Source organism: Acanthopagrus latus, chromosome 5 (assembly GCF_904848185.1).
Source record: "Acanthopagrus latus isolate v.2019 chromosome 5, fAcaLat1.1, whole genome shotgun sequence".
In the NCBI taxonomy this organism is placed as follows: domain Eukaryota; kingdom Metazoa; phylum Chordata; class Actinopteri; order Spariformes; family Sparidae; genus Acanthopagrus; species Acanthopagrus latus.
This window is the reverse complement of record NC_051043.1, coordinates 24,722,630-24,742,047: the sequence shown is the minus strand read 5'-3', so window position 1 is coordinate 24,742,047 and position 19,418 is coordinate 24,722,630. Positions and strand designations below refer to the sequence as shown.

General features: G+C 43.7%; 1 protein-coding gene across 7 annotated transcripts in view; it reads left to right on the top strand.

Moving 5' to 3' along the window:
- The window catches only part of grid2 (glutamate receptor, ionotropic, delta 2), a 480,315-nt gene that overhangs the window by 251,997 nt on the left and 208,900 nt on the right, over positions 1 to 19,418 (top strand). For 4 of the 7 annotated variants that reach the window (XR_005075218.1, XM_037099101.1, XM_037099102.1 and 1 more), the window contains exon 3: positions 17,197 to 17,484. Coding sequence is in view for 6 of the 7 variants with exons in the window: in XM_037099101.1 (XP_036954996.1) it covers positions 17,197 to 17,484 (288 nt within the window). In the remaining variant the exon portion in view is untranslated. Of the gene's footprint in view, positions 1 to 8,566; positions 8,856 to 14,114; positions 14,404 to 14,692; positions 15,228 to 17,196; positions 17,485 to 19,418 lie in introns of those variants that run through there. The other 3 variants (XM_037099104.1, XM_037099106.1, XM_037099105.1) reach the window with 3 other exon arrangements.

The following is a 19,418-nucleotide window of genomic DNA, read 5'->3' as shown; positions in this document are numbered from 1 at the left end:
CTGAAGGCCTTGACAGGCTCAATGTGTGCAAGCATTTCAACCAGCCGGCAGCTATCACAGTGATCATGGCAGATTTACATTGCGCTCATTAAAGCCTCTGCCGACAGCTACTTTAATGAAAAAGGGTATTTATCACACACAGCTACAGTGGAGGACGACCCCAAAAAACACAAAGCACGTCTGTTTGTTAATGTCTTCGTGCTCGTGCAACTACGGATCAACAGAGTGACAGCGCCAGGGCTTTACGGAGCACATTGCTGCAGATTCCGCTGTCGCTTTCAAGCTAAAAACACATCAGTCCCTTGCTCCGCTCTTCTCTCCAGGTCTTCACAGGGGGGCTGCCATCTGTCATATGGCACGCAGTCACACACCATGCACACAGTGTATACAGTATATGAACAGAGAAACAAACAAACGAAAGGAAAAAAAAAAAAAAAAGACAGAACCAGGAAGAAACACGCGGTGGCATGAACATTCACACAGCACAAAACGCGCAAACACGCCCACGTGCACTCACTTCTTTCTCCCTCCTGAGCTCGTTCATTCTTGTTACAGCAACATAAAAGTTATCACGCGGGCTGTCAGGGGAGAGAGAGAGGGGAACGGGGAGGGCGAGAGACATTGAGAAAGCGATAGCTGTGGTGCAACTCTTGTATATTTTTCTCAATTTAGTTTTCTGGGACATCGGCTGTGTGTACAGTGTGTGTGTGTGTGTGTGTGTGTTGGTTGCGCACCAGGCTCTGTCTGTGTGTGTGTTTACAGTTTGTATTACTCTAGATACCCAGTTGAACTGCTGTTTAGAAAAAGACGGTGTGGCTGTCTGAAGGAGACCTGCGTCTGCTGACTGAAGGTCTTCTCATGCACACATACGATCCTGCGGACTCACACAAACACACGCGTGTCTCTCGGCTTCCTGTTGAGCGACGTGCGCGCCGCAGTGGTTCATTTCTGCTGATGATTCGCCCGCAGAGGCCAGGAGAATCGCCGTGCTGAGAGGAGTGGAGGCGATTCGGTTCAATTCAATATGCATTTCTGGCATGAGTGTCGTATCAACAGTCTTGCAAGACTGTCCAAATGCAATTGGAATGCATGGGTGAAAACACAAATCTGCCTCTCTCTTTCTCTCGCCCCGGTATCTGTCATTACTCACATGCCTCTGCTCTTTAATCTCTTGATTTTCTCTCCGCTGTCTCTTTTCTCTCGTCTCTGTTGTCCTTTCCCCCTTTCCCTGTCTCTTTGTATCTCCATTTGTGTGCATCTCTCCCTCCGCCTTAACCTTATGTGTGTCAGGCTGTATTAATCTCCCCCTTTTTTTCTTTACATTTCTCTCACACAAACTTTTCCCTGTCAGTTTTTCTTTTCTTTTTTTTTTTTCTTTCCATCCCCTCCTCGTCACTCCCTCCTTCCGTCGGACTCTTCTGCAAAATTAAAGGTGAATGTAGCCTTTAGCAAGGCACTAGCACTTCAAAGCCCTTTCATTTCCCCTCTCTCTTTTCATCATGGGCAGGTTGAGTGGTGTTATAACCCCAAATAACCTTTTCACCAGATGGCCCTTGTGTCCCTGTCTGATCTCTCATAGATGGCTTTTATCTCAAGTGCTGCTGAGATCACACTGTACATACAGCTTGAGTATACAGTATGTGGCCCCAAGTGGTTGAGTGGAGGTTGGAGAGAGAAGCTTGAAGATCAGAGCAATATCCCATATATTTATGAAGATTGTTTGATTAGAAAAGTCCTTTTAAAGCCTAAAGATCATCATTGATTATCATTTTTTAAACATTCATAGCAATATAAAGCTGATTTTAGAAGCTTAAGTCTTTTGAAAGATCTCTATAGGAGCTCTTCAATTTACAGTACTCTTCCATATGTTAAATTAGGCCCAAATCAAACATCAGTATGACAGTAATGAAATTTAATGTAAGTAGCAGTGTCAACATTGGCCAATTAAAACTGCGGCCCTTAAAAAAAACATAATCGATTTGAGATTCACTTACTTATCAATTAGCAGCTGACATATCGCCACATTCCATTTCTGTGAAGGCAGCGCCAAATTAATTGTGCTTTACATAATCTCCTCCATCCGGTTCACTTACTGCGCTGCGCTCGCTGGCTGGTAATGATGTCACTTTCACTTTGCTGTGAGTGCGCTGCCCACACACTTATGTTCGGTTGTTCATTTGGATGGTGTTGGCAGACCGGGCTCCACAGTTGCAACAAGTACACATGCACTCCCACATGTGCTCTCCCACACGAACGCAAAACGGGCACACTAGCATATTTACACACATATATAAAAGCTGCAAAATGCCCTTTTGGGAATCTGTTTCTCAGCGATTCTGCCAGGAGTTTTGGAACTGTGAGGTGTGATATTCATAGTCACACATTACACAGACTGGAGGCTACCTTTCTCCTTAAAAATGAGGGCATAAGGATGTTTTTTGTTTGTTTTTTATAATTGAACTTTTCATTCCACGGTTGAGTTAGGACTTGTTACAGAAGTGTTAGAAATCGCTTGTATCCCATTTACAAGAAGGACCACTTCACAGGTTTTAATGGACAACTTTTGTTGTGAGTTCTATTGTCCTCCACCCACGTCGCTAAACTCACTCACAACTAAAGAATAATACTGAAGCATGCAACTGTTGCACTCATTACTTCCGCCAAGGAGGTTATGCGTTCAGCCGCTGGTTTGTCAGCAGGACGACCCAAAAACCACTAAACACATTTCCGTAAAGGTTGGATTGAGGACGGGTCTCAGCCCTGAACAGACACACCGATAACCACAATTTCTTTAACATTCTGCATTTTAATGTTTACAGTGAAGCACTTATGGATGGTTTAGAATAAAGTGTGAATTTAGAGTGATATAGGGCTCGATTTTGAGATTGAATTTGGCTGGATTGAGTTAAAAGGGACTGTTGGGCCTCGGCAGGGGTATGCACTCTACTGAGTGCCTTTCAGGTTCTTTTGAGATTAGTATGTGGCAGTGAAAAGGGCAAACTTATTTCTAGGAACACAAGGTTTGCACTGAAATATATAATTCAGGATTTTATAGTGTTAACAGTTTTCATTCTCCATCTTAAACCCACGACTTGTCACAGAGCCTTGCAGACATTGCAGATCTGCCAAACTGGTCTTTCATCTGTCACAAAGGAGGATACAAGGTTTGACAAACCTTTTTTGTGGAGACACCCCTGCATCTGTAAAATAGCTGCATCTCGGGATTGTCCATTCACAAGTGGTTAGCTCTTAGTACAGGTGTTAATGCACCCAAGATGCATTAGGACACAAAGAGATCTGAACCTGCAGACCTCATTTGGAGGTTGTCTGGGCCCCATTTGGCCACAGTTGTTGCATTTTTGGGAAACAGCTGCCTGGCAAGCGCCAAATGTGCCGGTAAATCTCCCGAGGCACTCAGCCACGCTGGAGGGAAAATGTTTGCACCGAAATAGTCACGTCGTGAAAAACTCTGCTGACAGTTTCTGCCATGCGTTGGTGATATTGGTGAGCATCTTCTGTTCATTAGCATAAAGAGCATGGAAGTGGGATCCGATCACAGATGGTCATTCTAGAAGCATGTGTGTTTCTAATGCTAGCTACCATACTTCAACTTGTGATTGGATCAACCAGGACAGATGTTGATGCCGGGTGCAGACTGGTTCAGATATGTTGTCAAGATAACGAAGCAGCAGCAAGACTGTTAAAATGGCTCTTTTGCTTCTTTTAGCTGGGGATCAAGTCGAGAGAAGAGACTGAACACACATCCCCCTTCGTTCCCCCCCTCATACGAACACACACAAACACACAAATTCACTGGGCCCCTGCCAGTAGAGCCCAATCAGAGAGACAATACACACCACATACTGGACATGCAGATTTTGCCCGAGGACAGAATCTGTATAACAGCTAATTTAACAAATACCACGTTGTGTTAGCCTGCATTTTTTATTGGTATGGTGTAATCAACTAGGAAGTGTCAAAGTCTGTGTGTTCTGAGTAGTGAAATAATTCACGTGGGTGCTGTTTCAACTGTGCTTTCTGAATAATACATTTCATATTTATCTGTTTTTTACCCCTTGCCTGAAGTATTTCATACAATTTAATCTTAATTTATCCAAACGAGCTTCAGAAAGCTTCTGTTATCGAGCTGTAAACCCATTTCCTTTCTGTCTTACTCTTGTACCACTAAGCCTGGTGGTTTTATGGCGTTTTCTGATGAAGATTTGTCATCCAGCCTTGCCGAAGAAAGAGAATGTAGCCAGACTAAATTTATTCTACATTCAGCCACAAAATGACAAGAGAGCGTCTCTGGCCCACCTCTGACTGCCTCGGAGAACTGTGCCAGGGATGTCTCTCGGCCAAGGCCTCTACCTGTCGGCCCTGAAGTGAAGGCATTCTGTTGGGCCCTCGTCCACTTGGCAAACCGCTGCATCCATCGTCGGCCTGCGTAAGACACGTCCTTCACAGCTTAGCCCTATCAGTCAGCTGAGTTATTCCCATCTCCGCAATGACGTGTCAACAAGTAGGCAACACACCCATCTATTGATTGCTCTCGCAGTTTGCTGCACTTTGATCACCAAATCGAATGCTCCACGTCTCTGTCACCCGCTGCGTTGGGGTTTATCACACTATTTGAAATGTTCACGGCTCTTCATTAACTCTTTATTTATTCAGTTATTAGAAGGCATTAAGCCACAGACAGCATGCTCACTTATCGGCAACAAGCTGTTCCCGTGTGTTCTTTTGGATCAGATAACAGAGGTCGGAACAATTTCAATTCCCGGTTATGAGAATTGATAATTTAGTTTATTGAGCTTCCTTCAAACACTGGTGTCCTAAACTTTAATACGTGCAAACACTACATAGGAGTACAAGTAGCTGCAGTGGTAAATACACTATTTACCATCAAAGATACATTCCTTTAGGCACTTATTCCACATAATTACACTCACTAACTTGAACTTCTTCTCTCCGGGTTGGACTAAATCTTGCTTTGTAAACTATTAACATCTTTTTTTCACATTTTTTTTTCCCTGTAAGTTTCTTGAAGTGAATTTATTAAACATAATGCAGAGAAAAAGTTTGCGTTGATGTTGAATATAAAAATTAAAAAAAAAAAAAAAAAAACCTTGCTGATGCTGGAGGTGAAAACAACAGACTTACACGCTACTATTTCACCATCTGTTAAAATAGATTTTTACCAAGTAACAGCTGTCGTTTCATGTTGTCTAATATCATTTCATGCCAATAAAGATAAAACAAAAAGCCAAGAAGACGTATCATCAGGGCTGGTCAGAGGTTAATGCAGCTGACTTGTGGAAAGGCTATATTGCGCATACATTTACACTTACTGTATCCATTTAAATGATGCAGTCAGAGAGCCTCAGTAAATGCAATGCTATATTTACAATAAATACTTAGGGCAGGAAAGGTCAAGTTAGTCTGCATTATATGTAGCTATAGAGCAGTTGTATGAGAATGAAATCCTGGGAAAAGACGCAGAATAGCTCAGGAGAATTTCTTATCAGACAACAATCAGACTGAGCACCAGAACGGGATTATCATTAATTGGACATGGGTGATGCAAGATACTCTTGAAGACAGTTTTCACCTTGTTGTGGAAAGATGCTGACTGGCTGCTTTTTTGAGTTGTCAAGGTCATTGCGTCATTTGAGAGCCAGGGAAGAGAACAGTTGAGCCTGTGTTGAGTGCTGACCTTCCCAGCACAAAGAAAGGAGAGCAAAGGGGTCTGCAGTGCCAGGACACAAGACACTGGCTGGCATGTTTTGCTGGATGGTTGCCTGGAGAGAAGGGACTGGAGATCCCCTCATGGTCTTGTGTGCCAGCACCAGGATTTGGAATTTGATACAAGCAGCCACGGGCAGCTGGATGCACATGTTAGCTCCGTGTGCGCATGTTTGCATGTGTGTGTCTGCGTGTGCAAAGCCAGCCCGCTCGCTTCCCCGAGGCGTCAAATACGGACGTTTTGTCACATCCCTCAGCATCTCGTACAGATGCTCAGGGTACCTTTCAACATCTGCATGAGAGGCACCAGCTGCAAACTAACTCCAAAACCCATCCGGCAAAATGAGACAATCAGAGCATCTGCTCCACCCGAAGTAGCACACACAGAGCGACAGAGTCCAACAAGAGGTAGAGGGCGGGGTTGAGTGGTGTGTCGCACACAGGACCTTCACCCAGGAGACCGCGGTTTGCACTAATTTAAAACCAAGTCAGGAAGCCTTTGCATGTCGAACACAGGCACTAAATGGTTGGGTTGTCTGTTGTGTCTGTATGAGATGGCAAGGAGCGTGACAAAGTGCTGTTAGTATTTGACAACCTGCAGCAAGAACTCGTTGGTCCAGCTCACCTCGTCGCTTGTAGATGCCGGAGTGTCCTTCTTTCAATCAAAAAGCTTAAACGAACCCACTGCAACAGCACATACTGAGGGTCAAAAGTATGTACCTATATTTTCAAGCTTGAATACTGACGTACATGAGTTCATTAGCATCAAACAAAGTCACAAAGTCATTAGAGAAAGGTGCAGTGTGTGTTCAAAGTAATCACAGGAGACTTGAAGGTGTGTTTCTTTGCATAAACCAATTAAAAAAGTGTTGTGTGAGGCGAACAAAACTTCATTTGGCTGGTGGCTCAAATTGCAATATAGGCGTGAAATGTACAGCGTGTTGTTTATTCTAGTGAAGAGGAATTCAACTGCGATCGCTTCCTCTTCCATCTCAACGGCAAAAGGAAAAAAAAAAAGTCTTAAATTATTCAATCAATTAATTTTGGTTAATCACTCTAACCTCCCATTACATGCATGTCAACCACTCTCTATTGTTTCTCACTCTGTTCCCACCTCTGTCAGCGAGGGAGCAGGCACTTTCTTTCTTATTGAAGTAACTCAGATAGAGTCATGTATAATTACGGAGATCCCCACAGTCTCTCCATAATTCATCCATCTCTCGTTCCCCTCCCTCCTTTCATCGCCTTCGCCCTCTCGCTGTCCTGGCCGCCGATTTGCATTTATCTACATCTGTCTCTATAGGCTTTAATCCTTCCCTCATTTTTCAGAGCTCTTGACTGCAACGCTTCCATTAAAAAAATAAATAAATAAAATCACTCCGTCCCTGTTTCCAGCCTTCATTTCCATTTGCTTCCTGAAATACACACCCCTAACTTCAGCTATAAAATGACCCCTGTATTGTTTTTACTCACCTTATATTCTTCACAACGTCTCGTCCATCCATCCAATCCATCGCTTTACTCCCTCTCTTCCTGGTGAATTATGCAGCCTCAGCTTAATTAGGTTTTTTTATTGCACGCCATACTTGCACGATAGCAACGCTTCTTAATATTACGTTTAATATGTGACGCTAATATGTTGTACAGCAGCATCACTGGTTCACCAAATTATGCATGTGAGATACCTCGCAGACACACATCCGTCTGCTTTTAAACCAGCCAATGTTGTTTTCCCTGAGTCATACAGTCCCCCAGCGGCTCACCTCACTGCCATGTATTATCTCCTGCAAATACTAGTCAATATCTCACTCTCTGGGTATGGCATGTTTGCACCTCATGGAGCATATTGAACAGCAGTAGCACATGCATCTCACATGCACACACACACACACACACACACACACACACACACACACACACACACACACACACACACACAAACACACAAACACACATGCACCTGTGTGCGGCTGACTACTGAAACACCAAGTGGGAAGATATGACATCTGCCGTGTTCGCAGGCAGTGAAAACAGAGACACACCGAGCCATTAGCAGCGAACAACAACCAATCCATTTCCTAAATATGATTAAAGCCCTCACAAATGGGTCATTACCCAAGCTGACAAAGAGAATATAAAAAAAGACAGAGAGAGGATGAGAAAGACAGAGAGAAAGAAAGAGAGACTGTGGTTAGGAAACTGAAAAACCTGCTGTGTGAGTGTATGTGTCTCTTCCTGGAAAAAGGGTTTCTAATAGTTCACATTAGAATCTATCACAAGGTCGGGAATTCCAGTAAAGCCGAAGAAAAAGAAAAAAAAATGAAGGGCAAGTGTCAAGAAGTGAGGGAGGAGAGAAAAGAATGGCGCGGACCTGCCCAGGCGAAGTAATAGCAGTGAAAGCCTTGAGGCTGTAAACCGAAGAGCCAAGGATTTTTCCAGGGGACACGTTCATCTCCTTGACTTTACAGCTGATAGAGCTCGGACGCAGATATATATAATATATAAATATACAGTCGGGTCCCCTTTGAATGGATCAGGGGTAGATGGAGAGAGGAATGGCTGAAGGAAACAAGAAATCAAAGTGTAGATAAACTGTTGCACAGTGAGCCAGAGACGGAGGGTCCTTTCATACCAAGCCTTGTTGGAGTGCACGTCATTTTGGTTCCCCACTGATAAAAATCTTGATAATCCGGTACAGAGGCTTTTCAGACTTTTCCAGCACGCCTCCCATCAGAAGCTGAAGGCAGTTCAAACCTCCCACTCCACATGTTTTTTTTGTCATCCGCAATTACTGAAGGTCAGTACGATGGGATCAGCAAAAACTCAACATAAATCTTATTCATTCAGCTTAGTTTCACCTCATAATTTCACGCCCTGCTGTTGCTCCATGCCAACCAGTCTGAAAACCTGCAATTTGGTGTGACGAGGAGGACGGCAGGTACAAGACTAAGAGAAGAGAATACACTGGAGAGAGCTGCTGACAGCCCGAATAATGTGGACGTCGGATGTGCGCGGCATGTTATCAGCAGACCTGCGATACTGATACATGAAGAATGAAGGAGTTTATCTCTGTTTTGTAGAGCACAGGAGGAGGTGGACTACAGCCACAGGTTCCACTTTGTCTCCTTTTCTTCTGCAGATCTTAGAAAAATCACACCACAGTTGGCGAGAAAGACAAATGTGCTGTAAAAATGACTGCATCCCCTTGTTTTTTTCCCCCTTAGACATTTTGAGTGAAAAGTCCTTAAATGTGAAACAGACACTTTGGGGATGGTTAAAAAAAAAAAAAGAGAGATATAAGCGAAACCAAAGAGATAAGAAGAGCAGATCAAATGGAAAAGACGAGTATGTTAATATGCACATCTGCGTTTGTTTAAGTTGCATATAAAGAGGTACTTGCTGAATAAACGTTGTCTCGAGCACTTCTGATAAAACACTTGTATAGTGCTGGCTTCCCTCGCAGTCCATTACAGAAATGAAATCCTTCTTATGTCTAAGATCTTCTTGTCTTTTTGCTTTTCACGGCTCGGAACGATATATGATGAATAGTGGAGTATTGTGGAGTAGTGCTTAACCGGCTAGATGGATGAATTAACGTTAAAGCAAAGGGATGGAGGCAGGAGGCTTGGATGGGCAGGTGATGAGGTTTTGGCACTGGAGGTAAAAATGCATACAGTGCAGTTTAATTGGATTTAATAAACAATTGAGCTGACGGATGGATGAATAGATGGATGGAGGGGAGGAGAAAAAATGAATTGGCCCGTGCACATGCACCAATCTCAGATAATGGAGTGAAGGAGTAGGTTAAGTCTTGATGGGTGGCAATAGGTGAAGGAAGAGGAGGAGGGAGGAGAGCAGGGCTGTGGAGGAGGGGACGCATTTACCCACCGGTGGCTAAAAACCAGGGAAACTATGCTCTTGACTCGTGTTGAATGGCGGAAGAGAAGGAACACAAAAGAGGATGAGGTAGAGATACGAGTTGTGTAAAAAAAAGGGAAGGGAGGAAGCCAAGTAGGAATGGAGGCAGAGCAAAAGTTTAACGGAAAGAGGGGGAAAAAAGAGAGATGGGGATTGGAAAAAAAAGAGGGCATTCATCTGGCGAGTGTGATAACGGGCAAGTGCCGTAACTGGATAGATACAGTGGTAAAGGGTGCTGAATTGGGGGGCAGTTGGAGGGAATGGAGAGAAGAGGCACAGATACAGTTACAGAGAAGACAAAAAAAAATGTAGGCTGGATGAAAAAGTGGATGTATACATCTCCCGGGCACAAAGAGCTAGAAATAGATGATGTTAAATGTGACAAGATGAAGGGACCAAAGGGGGGGGCATTAAATGTTAATGGGAACAGGGTAGGAGGTGGGGAAGGCGCACTGGGGGCAGGAATAAGAACAGATTGTGTTGTGCGCGAAAATCATCAGTCTGGTATTTTCAGCAACAGAAAGTGCCAGAAGTCGGGGGGGGTTGGAGTGATACATTTCAGGAGAAACAAAGTTGAAAAAAGGGCATATTATCTTTTGCTCATTCTACCTCCCTGACCACATTAATTCAAGCACTAAATCCCTCGAGGAGTGTGTATCAGCGAGCCAGCGACCCACACAGACACACACACTGAGGCATATATGTTAACAGTGTGTTCTCTGCCTGCCAGCAGTGTGAGTAAGCCTCTCTCTCTCTGCCACTCACCGCTCGGCATGAACGGCACAATGCATGGCAGCAGTTTGGAGCTGTGGAACAATACATGAAACAATACGCAGACACAAGTAGGTCACCCACACACACATGCACACACACATATAAATGCACACTCCGTTGTAGAGACGCGGGTACACTCTTGGCTGAGGCAGTGCTGTGGGCGCTGGCTTGGATTTCCTCTCGCTTTGTCAGGGAATTCTGATGAAATCAAACGCTTGATTGTGATTAGATACTCGTCTTGCAGCCAGCAGATACTCCACGGCTTTTCATTCATCTTATTGCTTTACATAATGAAATACCTCCCTCGTGTTGAAAATGTATTGAGCTGTCCTTGCCCTTGTCGGCTAAGCAATCTGTAGAACTAAATCAATAGATGCGTGACTGATAATGATATGGAAGAGGACAACCGTCTTTTGCAATACAAGCATTTTGCTACTGAATGACAGTACAGTACAGTGTAGTACAGTACAGACCATGAGGCATTAAATATTTGTCAACCTTTGACTTTTTTGTATGCCATCTCTACTTAATAGCTTTCCCTTTATTACCCATATTTGCAGTTCACTGTCGACTTTGTTGCAAATAAACACACAGGAAGACTTTGTGGTGATCTTGCATTAATGTCTTTATTGATTTCAGGTATTTAATTTACAGGTAAAGGACAAAGTTACACACATTTCTAATCTGCATATTTATTCTATAATTTTTTTCCAGTTGATGAGATGTAATGTAATTTAATTGCATATATCATGACAAGCCTAAACATAGTTTCAGCACAGAGATCTGGCGACCCAAACCTGCTGGTCACATGGTCTCTATGGCATCTATGTTCCAGTATTTACAGTATTTCATGTCCTTCATTGCTGTTACACCTGCTTACTGCCAAGTCAACCTATCTCTTTTCAGGGGTTTTTGCAATTTCCCTCTTCCTTTAGCTTAAAATACTTCCAAACAGGTAACAGAAAAAGGCAGACAGAAGCTGTAGCTGCTGTTGATATGAGCCCACTCTTCATGGCACAAAGTGTTACTGTGTGACTCTACCTAGTCGTGATTTGTACATTTTTAAAATGGAGGTACGGTCAAATAATCGTGACCCTCTGGGTGATATTTTCTGCCACATGGTTGCTACTGAATGCTGATAAAAATATTGTAGAGATTCTGCAGATGGCAGTGAATTCTCTATGATCCTCTCACACTTCTGTGACTACACTGTGCTGCTTCTGTCTCTGATCATTGACTCTTTGACTCAAGATTATATAGAATTGAGTATTTATTGTATAGTGTATAATTTAGAGCAACTATTCCCACACTTAAAAAAAAAAAATGACTTGGCAAAGTTGAAATGTGACTCCTATTAGAATTATGTTTCAAAAGATGGTGCAAAAATCAATTACGGATAAAAGGAGGTCAGATAAATGAAGAATAACCCACGTTATTGTATTAGTTCTGATTACTTTTGAATTAGAATATTTATTTCTAACTATTGTATGGCAATTTCAAACTTTGATATAATGTTGGCGAAACTGAGAAAAGAGAGCTGTTACAAATCCATCTGCCACTTCAGCACCATGGACATGATGTAACATGATCATGGTCGGGGGATGTAGATTCTAACTCACATGAACATCAGTCAGATGAAGGATCGATAGACCACACTGACACATTGAACTGAACAGCCCCTCTGCCCCTGAACTTGGACTGTTACAGGCCACTGGGAGAGAGGATGGCAGCTTGACGACAAACCCCCCCCCCCCAAATCTCCTGCCGGCTCTGTAAACATTGAGTTGAGTTCTCTGCATATCTATGCCGATTCACTCTTTTTGGATAATATTAGCTGAGTGATTGTTGGAGGGATACATGGATAATGTGTTTTACTCTATTTAAAACTGTATTACCACTGTTGTTTCTCTAAGAAATGTTCTACAGCCACAGGCTTGGACACCGTTTTTATTGGCTTTCTTCAGCTATTGATCTACTTGGTTCCTACCTCTCTCTCTCTTTCCACTGCTTTCAATTCTCAGTCACTGGGCCACAGAAACTAAAGGGCTGGGTACCAGTGTGATAAAGTATGTGCGTGTATGTATGTATGTATGTATGTGTGTGTGTGTGTGTGTGTGTGTGTGTGTGTGTGTGTGTGTGTGTGTGTGTGTGTGAAGTGAGCTACTTGGGCGAGACGCAGATAGAGAGGGGAATCGGTCACACCTGGGTGCGGGTGAAGTGCTTGCACTCCATTTCTTCTGACAGACCAACAAGCTGGAGAGAGCGAGCGCTCAATAACATGCTCCGTTGCAGGACAACACGTATACGGCGCACACCGACTTGCACAACATGCGTGGCAAAAATGTCAGCATGGAAACAAGACGAGGGCGAGGAAGCGGATCGATGTGCTTCGAAGTCGTGAAAAAAATCACAAAGACTACATGATTTATCTCGTTTTGCAAAGTTGTTGAGTTCCCATTCGAGGGTTTGGTGTCTCACAATAGATGAATGAATAAATAAAGACAGGGCACTTAAATTTGACAAAGTGGTTGAACCCTGTGGCTGACGGTCCAAAGTCCTCAGATGTGAACATGTCTGTTTGTGTGACTGACATGTACATCCCTCACATAAACACCTCTACATGACTGCCTGACAGGTTTTTAGCCGCTTTAGCGAGATTGATCCCGGAGTGATTTACCATGAGTCAGTGTGCAGCTCATGTTCAGGAGGGGCTTGGATGTGTGAGCGTGCTTGTGTGGGTTGGCGGCGGTGGCGGTGGCGGTGGCAGTGGCGGCGCCGGTGGTGCAAGAGTGTGGTTTAGTAGGTGGTGATGGTTCAGGATGAGAGCTGAAAAAACTCCAAATGGTTCTGATTCTCGTGTGTGTTTGCACTCCTACGCGCCGCTCTTTACGTAGCTCCAATTCTGTTTCTGTGCTCCGAGTGCAGTCATTGTTCACAGCGGTTATTCTTTAAAGTGTTGGCAAGTTATAAGGAAACAAATTCCATCTGTGCTGCTTAACATTGCACTCAGGCGCAACTTTTTTTTTTCTCTTTCGGGATTATTTATGTGCTTTTAAACTTTTCACAATGCGTGCAGAAGTGTGTTTTCTCCTCGCCACTGTCAAAACTCCAAAGACATGTTTTGCATGCTGCGTCAGCACCTCTAACCCCTTTGACTGTTGCTTTCCTCAGTGATCTAACATAGGGCCCGGGTTAACGCAACGGGCCCTTTAAGTCATTAGCAAACAGCATTAATGAGCCGAGTGCTCAGAAGCCCCCTGCAGACTTAAGAGTGTGTGATGTGGAGGGGATGAGAGCACTAATTCTCCAAAGTGCCCTCATAAGTAGAGGATTAGCAAAGCCTTCCATTAGCCAAAGCCTTGATGATGCTAAGCTAATACGTAGCCAGTCAAGAGCAAGGGCAGCTAAATCGTTAGCACGACTGCTATAATAGGGACAGTGGAGTCCGGATAATGTAGCTTATAATACATAACTGGCTTATCCAGCCTCAAAAAACGTTCAGAGGAATGCGCACTCACACACGCCGACAGGAGATTGCATTCACACTTAATGTATGCACACAAACAAATACACAGGTGGACCTTCCCACACACACACACACACTCCCCCCCCACACACACACAGGCATATGCTCGAGCACTAAGATGATAGTAGATAGAAGACGGATGAATGGCTTTAGGAATAATGGCCATGACTAAGCAGTATGCAGAGACTTAGTGGAGTTTAATCATATATTGTTACACTGTAATTAATTCCTCAAAGTGTGGACTTGCACAATGGGCAGTGAGATTGAAACTGCTATAACTTCTACTCATTAATCATCCACATCAATGCATGGCGGGGGGAGCGATCGCCTGAAATAACCCCGTAGCTATTGCTGAAAAAGGAACAATCTATTGCCAGTTAATTGCTGAATGGCTTTTGTGTTAACATGTTTATAGCTGCTACCTCCAAAATTAGATTTATGTAAGTGGACTACTTAAGACTTGAGTGACAACTAAAACCACTTTACCTGAAAAAAAAAAAAAAAAAAAGAAAAAAAATTACCTGAAAACAAAAAATGTACCTGAAAAAAAAAAAAAGTCTGCTTTTCGTTTCGAAAAGCAGACTTTTCAAGACAGTTAAAGTGTCACATAAGTTTAGCCTTTTACGGTTACAGCTCAAAAAGCGGTGTATCCAAATTAAATCAGTCACGCTTAAACTATGTAATTAACCGACAGAAGCGATGAGGCAGAAGCCACGCTGCGCACCATTAATGTGCAGGCAAACACAGACGTTCTCGGATTCGTCAGAAACTCGTCCATGCAAACAGCTTCGAAAAAAAAAGCAGTTGACACAGGAGACGCTGTCATATTGTATTGCTCTCGTGTTCTTGTTCTGTCTTCCCCTCTTGCCTGATGTGCACACACACACGCATGCACGCACACATACGGAAGGTTTTTATTCTGCTTTTCTCAGCACCAAGAATCTGTCTCCTCAAGCTTTTCTTCTTTCTTCTCCCCTTTCTTGTTCTCTGGCTTTATTTTTGCAGTGTCGACAGATTAGCCCGCGTGGCGTTATGCAGGCTGACTGTGTGTTTTAGATTGTGCTTCCTTGCCATTGTACTTTGCCATTGCGCAACGCGTGTGTGTGTGTGCATATCCGTGTGTGTGTTTACTGCACTATCTGTAAACTTTTTTTTCCTATTACTTTTTTTGTTTTACTCGGTGACAGGGTTTTTGTCAGCTAGAGATGAAATAAACACGGTCTGAAGCTTAACACACAGCGAAGGACACAGCACAGGAGCCGAGGTGAGGGGTGGTGAAATGAGGATGAGAATGAGTGAGGGATGGAAAAAAAAGGGGATGAAGGCATGAGGGCAAAGTATGGGCGGCCTCATGGTTAGAAAAGTTTAATGGAAGAGCAAGCTGAGGGAGGAGAAGGAAGTGTGCGAAAGTAAATAAATAAAAACAAAGTCATAATGAAGTGATTAATCAGAAAGATGGCTGGAGTGAGGGAAGGGAAAGAGGAGAAGGTGGCTGTTTGTGTCGCCACGAGGGTAAACAAGAGACGAGGGAGGGAAGCGGCTGGTGAGTAAAGACGGCGGGTGGAATGGAAAAAAGGTGCTGAAGACGGGATGTTAAAAAAAAGGAGGTGGAAGCGGGAGGCAGACGACTCCAAATCGAGGACAGTGTACAACGTGCAGTTGTGCTGTAAGGCATCGGGGGGGGGGGGGGGGGGTGAAAATCACTGGAAGACTGCAGCTTTGAAATGATTGGGTCTGAAAGGTAAGCACTCAGAGGGGCTGTTGTGGACGAGAGGGGAGATAACGGGGGAGTGAGTTGAGAGGGCGGGAGGCAGAGGTGTTTTTCGACAGCACTAGAGGTCTAGTGAGGATGAAACAGGGGGAAGGTAGAAGGAAAAGGAGAGGTGAAAGAGGCACAGATAGTGTCTCGGAGCTGAGGAGCGTTTAGGCAGTCGAGCACAGAGAACCGGGGGATTATGAATAGTCCGTCTGGCGAGAAGGGCGTCTTTTACAACCCGGTTTTACAAACAGCTTTGAATACACTTTATATTGACGCACACTTTAATAGTTGTCTGTACCACAGTGCTTTATATTGTACCATTGTTCGTAAGGTCAATCAGTTAATGTGGACATTAAACCGACTCCTCAGGCTGAAGACCTGACTGGGTTTTTAGCTCAGCAGCCCGGACAGAGGATGGGATAAAGTGGCAGAGAAAACAAAGCTCTGCGCCAAATGCTGTGGTGATGCAGTCATCCCTACAGCATACCATGAGTCTCACTCACTACATGTATGAGGTTATTTTTGCGTTATATTCTCTCTCCCCAGTCTATGATTAACACAACAAAACTTGCCTGTATACTATTAATTACATTTTTTTGTGTGCAAGTGATATGCTAATCCCTCCCATTTACCTCTGTGAAGAGCAGATTTATTTTCTGTTGCCGTGGTAACAGAGCAAACATCGAACAGTGGCGGCTAGGTTCAGGCACGTCACGTCTGTCAAGTTACGGACGAAAAGTCCTGTCCGCCCACCCTGCTTGGACTTGCTTGTGCCTTATACTACGTCAACACAAACTTGTCATGTATGGCATTTGGACCAGGCACTCATGGGAAATATTGACATATCATCTGCCCCCCCGAAAAAGTGACTTTGCTGTCATTTTAAAGTGTCATGCTATTTGTATGTCGACATAAGCAAGTGCACTGCTTCTCTGCATGTACACGACTCCATCCACTGATGTATCGACTCATTGTATTCTATGCGGCAGCTCCGAAAGAAGGAGTGAAGTCGATTCTTCTGCCATAGCGGGCTTTTGTCTGTCTACAGTATGTTCCTGCTCTGCTGCCATATGTTTGACTACCTCTGTATCCAGCTTCCTCCATCTCTGTTTTCATGTCCTCGGTGTAGAGTTACCACAGAGCAGGTTGTCTGCGAGCGTAACAGCTTTTGTCCTCAAAATAACAATGCAGTACATGTGAAAAACAAACGGCGACAGCTTGCGAAGAATTTCCCCGCCTTTGAGTCGGCGCTGTAGTGTGGCGACTCGTAAAATAAGAATGACTTGCTTTCCTGCATTCTAACCACAAATAATTACGACCATCAAAACTATGACTTTGTACTGCACACAGATGTAACACATACAGATGTGTGTGACTCTGCGGTGACTCTTGCCGTAAAACGAGTAGAATAAAAACTCCCGTCGTGCGCTTTGAAAAATAACAAATCTCCTCTTTTTGTTTTTCCTCCCTGCAGCCTGTGAGCTGATGAACCGTGGTATCCTGGCTCTGGTCAGTTCAATCGGCTGCATGTCAGCGGGCAGCCTTCAGACTCTGGCCGACGCCATGCACATCCCCCACCTCTTCATCCAGCGCTCCACAGCGGGAACACCCCGCTCCGCCTGCCCACTGACCAGTCGCCTGCCCGGAACAGATGACTACACCCTAATGGTCCGCCCACCCGTCTATCTCAACGAGGTCATCATGCAAGTGGTGTCCGAGTACAGCTGGCAGAAGTTCATCCTCTTCTATGATTCTGATTTTGGTGAGGAACAAAATGAGCCACACAATCACGCATATCAGTGTTCATTAAGATAACCTCATATTGATAATGAAGAGATATCCATCATTGACATGGGTCAAATGAGACACAGCAGGTCCATAATACTGGCTTTGTATGAATTTGGATTCTTTGTAATATAAGTTGCATGGTAGGGCATTATGAGTTTTAATGGCTGTATGGTTAAGCTAGAAATTTTACTCGCCCTCTCTGGCAGTCTGTCAAATAACCAGGCAGCAGGCTGACGTGGATATATGTATACTAGCACAGAAAAAGATGCACACAGGTATTTTTATTGCATCTTTATTCAAGAGACACATCAGACTGTGTGGGTGTATGCATGCGCTCTCATTTCACCCTCCGCCTCTGTCTGCGTGTCTCTTCGCCCTCTCTGTTTACAGTCCATTAACTCTAACATTAGACGAGCGACGTCCTATGTCCCTTTTCATAAAGAGCCACAGTTTTTTTTTTCTTTTTTCTTCATTGTCTTAGTTAACTTCTAAAGGAATATATTCCTCTGCTGTTTTCTGTGCAGGTGCATTCATTCAACGTGTTGGACGTAAAGTGTCCTTTCTGACCCCAAATATTCCGATCACTTACTAGAGTAACTTACTAGAGCCTATGGCATGCTGTCAAGAACCTGTATGGGTTTAATTTGCACGACAAGGCCTTGTGATCCCATACTTTAATGTGTAAATAAAAGTGTTGTGAGTCATACAGGAGGACGCACTGCTCCTAATGGGCTCAAACTTAAAGGCATGTTGCGTTTTGGATCACACCCCAATGTCTGATGTTGAAGCACTTAGTTTGCTCGCTAATGGATAAAACCAGGAGTGACATTATCAAACAGAAGTTTGCCACCTAAAAAGTTTTTTAACCACAGAGAGCTGCATGGTCGTTTTCTGCCCAAGGTGATTCAGTGTTGACTCAATTATTATAGCTATAATGGAGGACTCCATTTTGCTCATTGTGGTCAATTAACACAATTAATGTGTTGTATGCATTGATCTCCAATGAGACCTCTGCAGTGGAATTGTCTTGCAATGCCTTCTGCAGCCTCGAAGTAAATCTTATAAGGCATTAAAGCCTTTTATCATCGTATTGAGTATGTCATGAAAGTGTGTCCTAACAAGTGAGCTCTACCAAGCAGTGTGTATTGGACGGATATCGAGTAGCAGCTAATGTGGCCCCCTTTTGGAAATGCTAGACCCACACATCAGAAGTCAGTGTAGTAAATACCAGAAATAAATCAACTCTGAGCAACTCATGGGGAAATAATCCGTAAATTAAATGGAAGAATATAGTTGGACAGATGAAATGTACTGATATACTCCTGCTCTGTGTGTATGTTATACTGTTGGCGACCTTTTTACAGCAACATACAGCGTACTTTGCAAGAACAGCAATCATTAGACTTTTACACGAATGGTATGAGTCCAGTATGATGATAAATACATCAAGAAATGTGTTTAAAAAATAAAGTTTTTCATGCCATACTGAAGCTGGATCCGACAGCAACTCTTCCTAATTACTGCTTGGATCTATGCCGCTTGATTGCGAGCTGTTGATCTGAACGTTTATCTGAGGGATTTAGCTGGCTTAGGCCTTTTTTTTTCCATACACTGAAATGTGAAGCAACAGATGCGATTCATGGCTGCACTCTCCGAGCCGTGAAGTTCTGTGCTACTTTGAGAAAGCCTCCGTTTCGCACCCTTAAAATCAACTTCATTAAAGTTGCATGCAAATTACCAACAAATGTATTCATGCCTGCTCAGAGAAAAGGCTTTTACTCTAACCTTTGCATAACCCCTCACCAAGACCTGGAAAAAAGCAGGAATGCCAAGTTTTTTTGTCCAACAGCCTTCGGTCAACTTCTTTAAATCCCCCAAATGTATATAGCTCCCACAGCATATCTACTC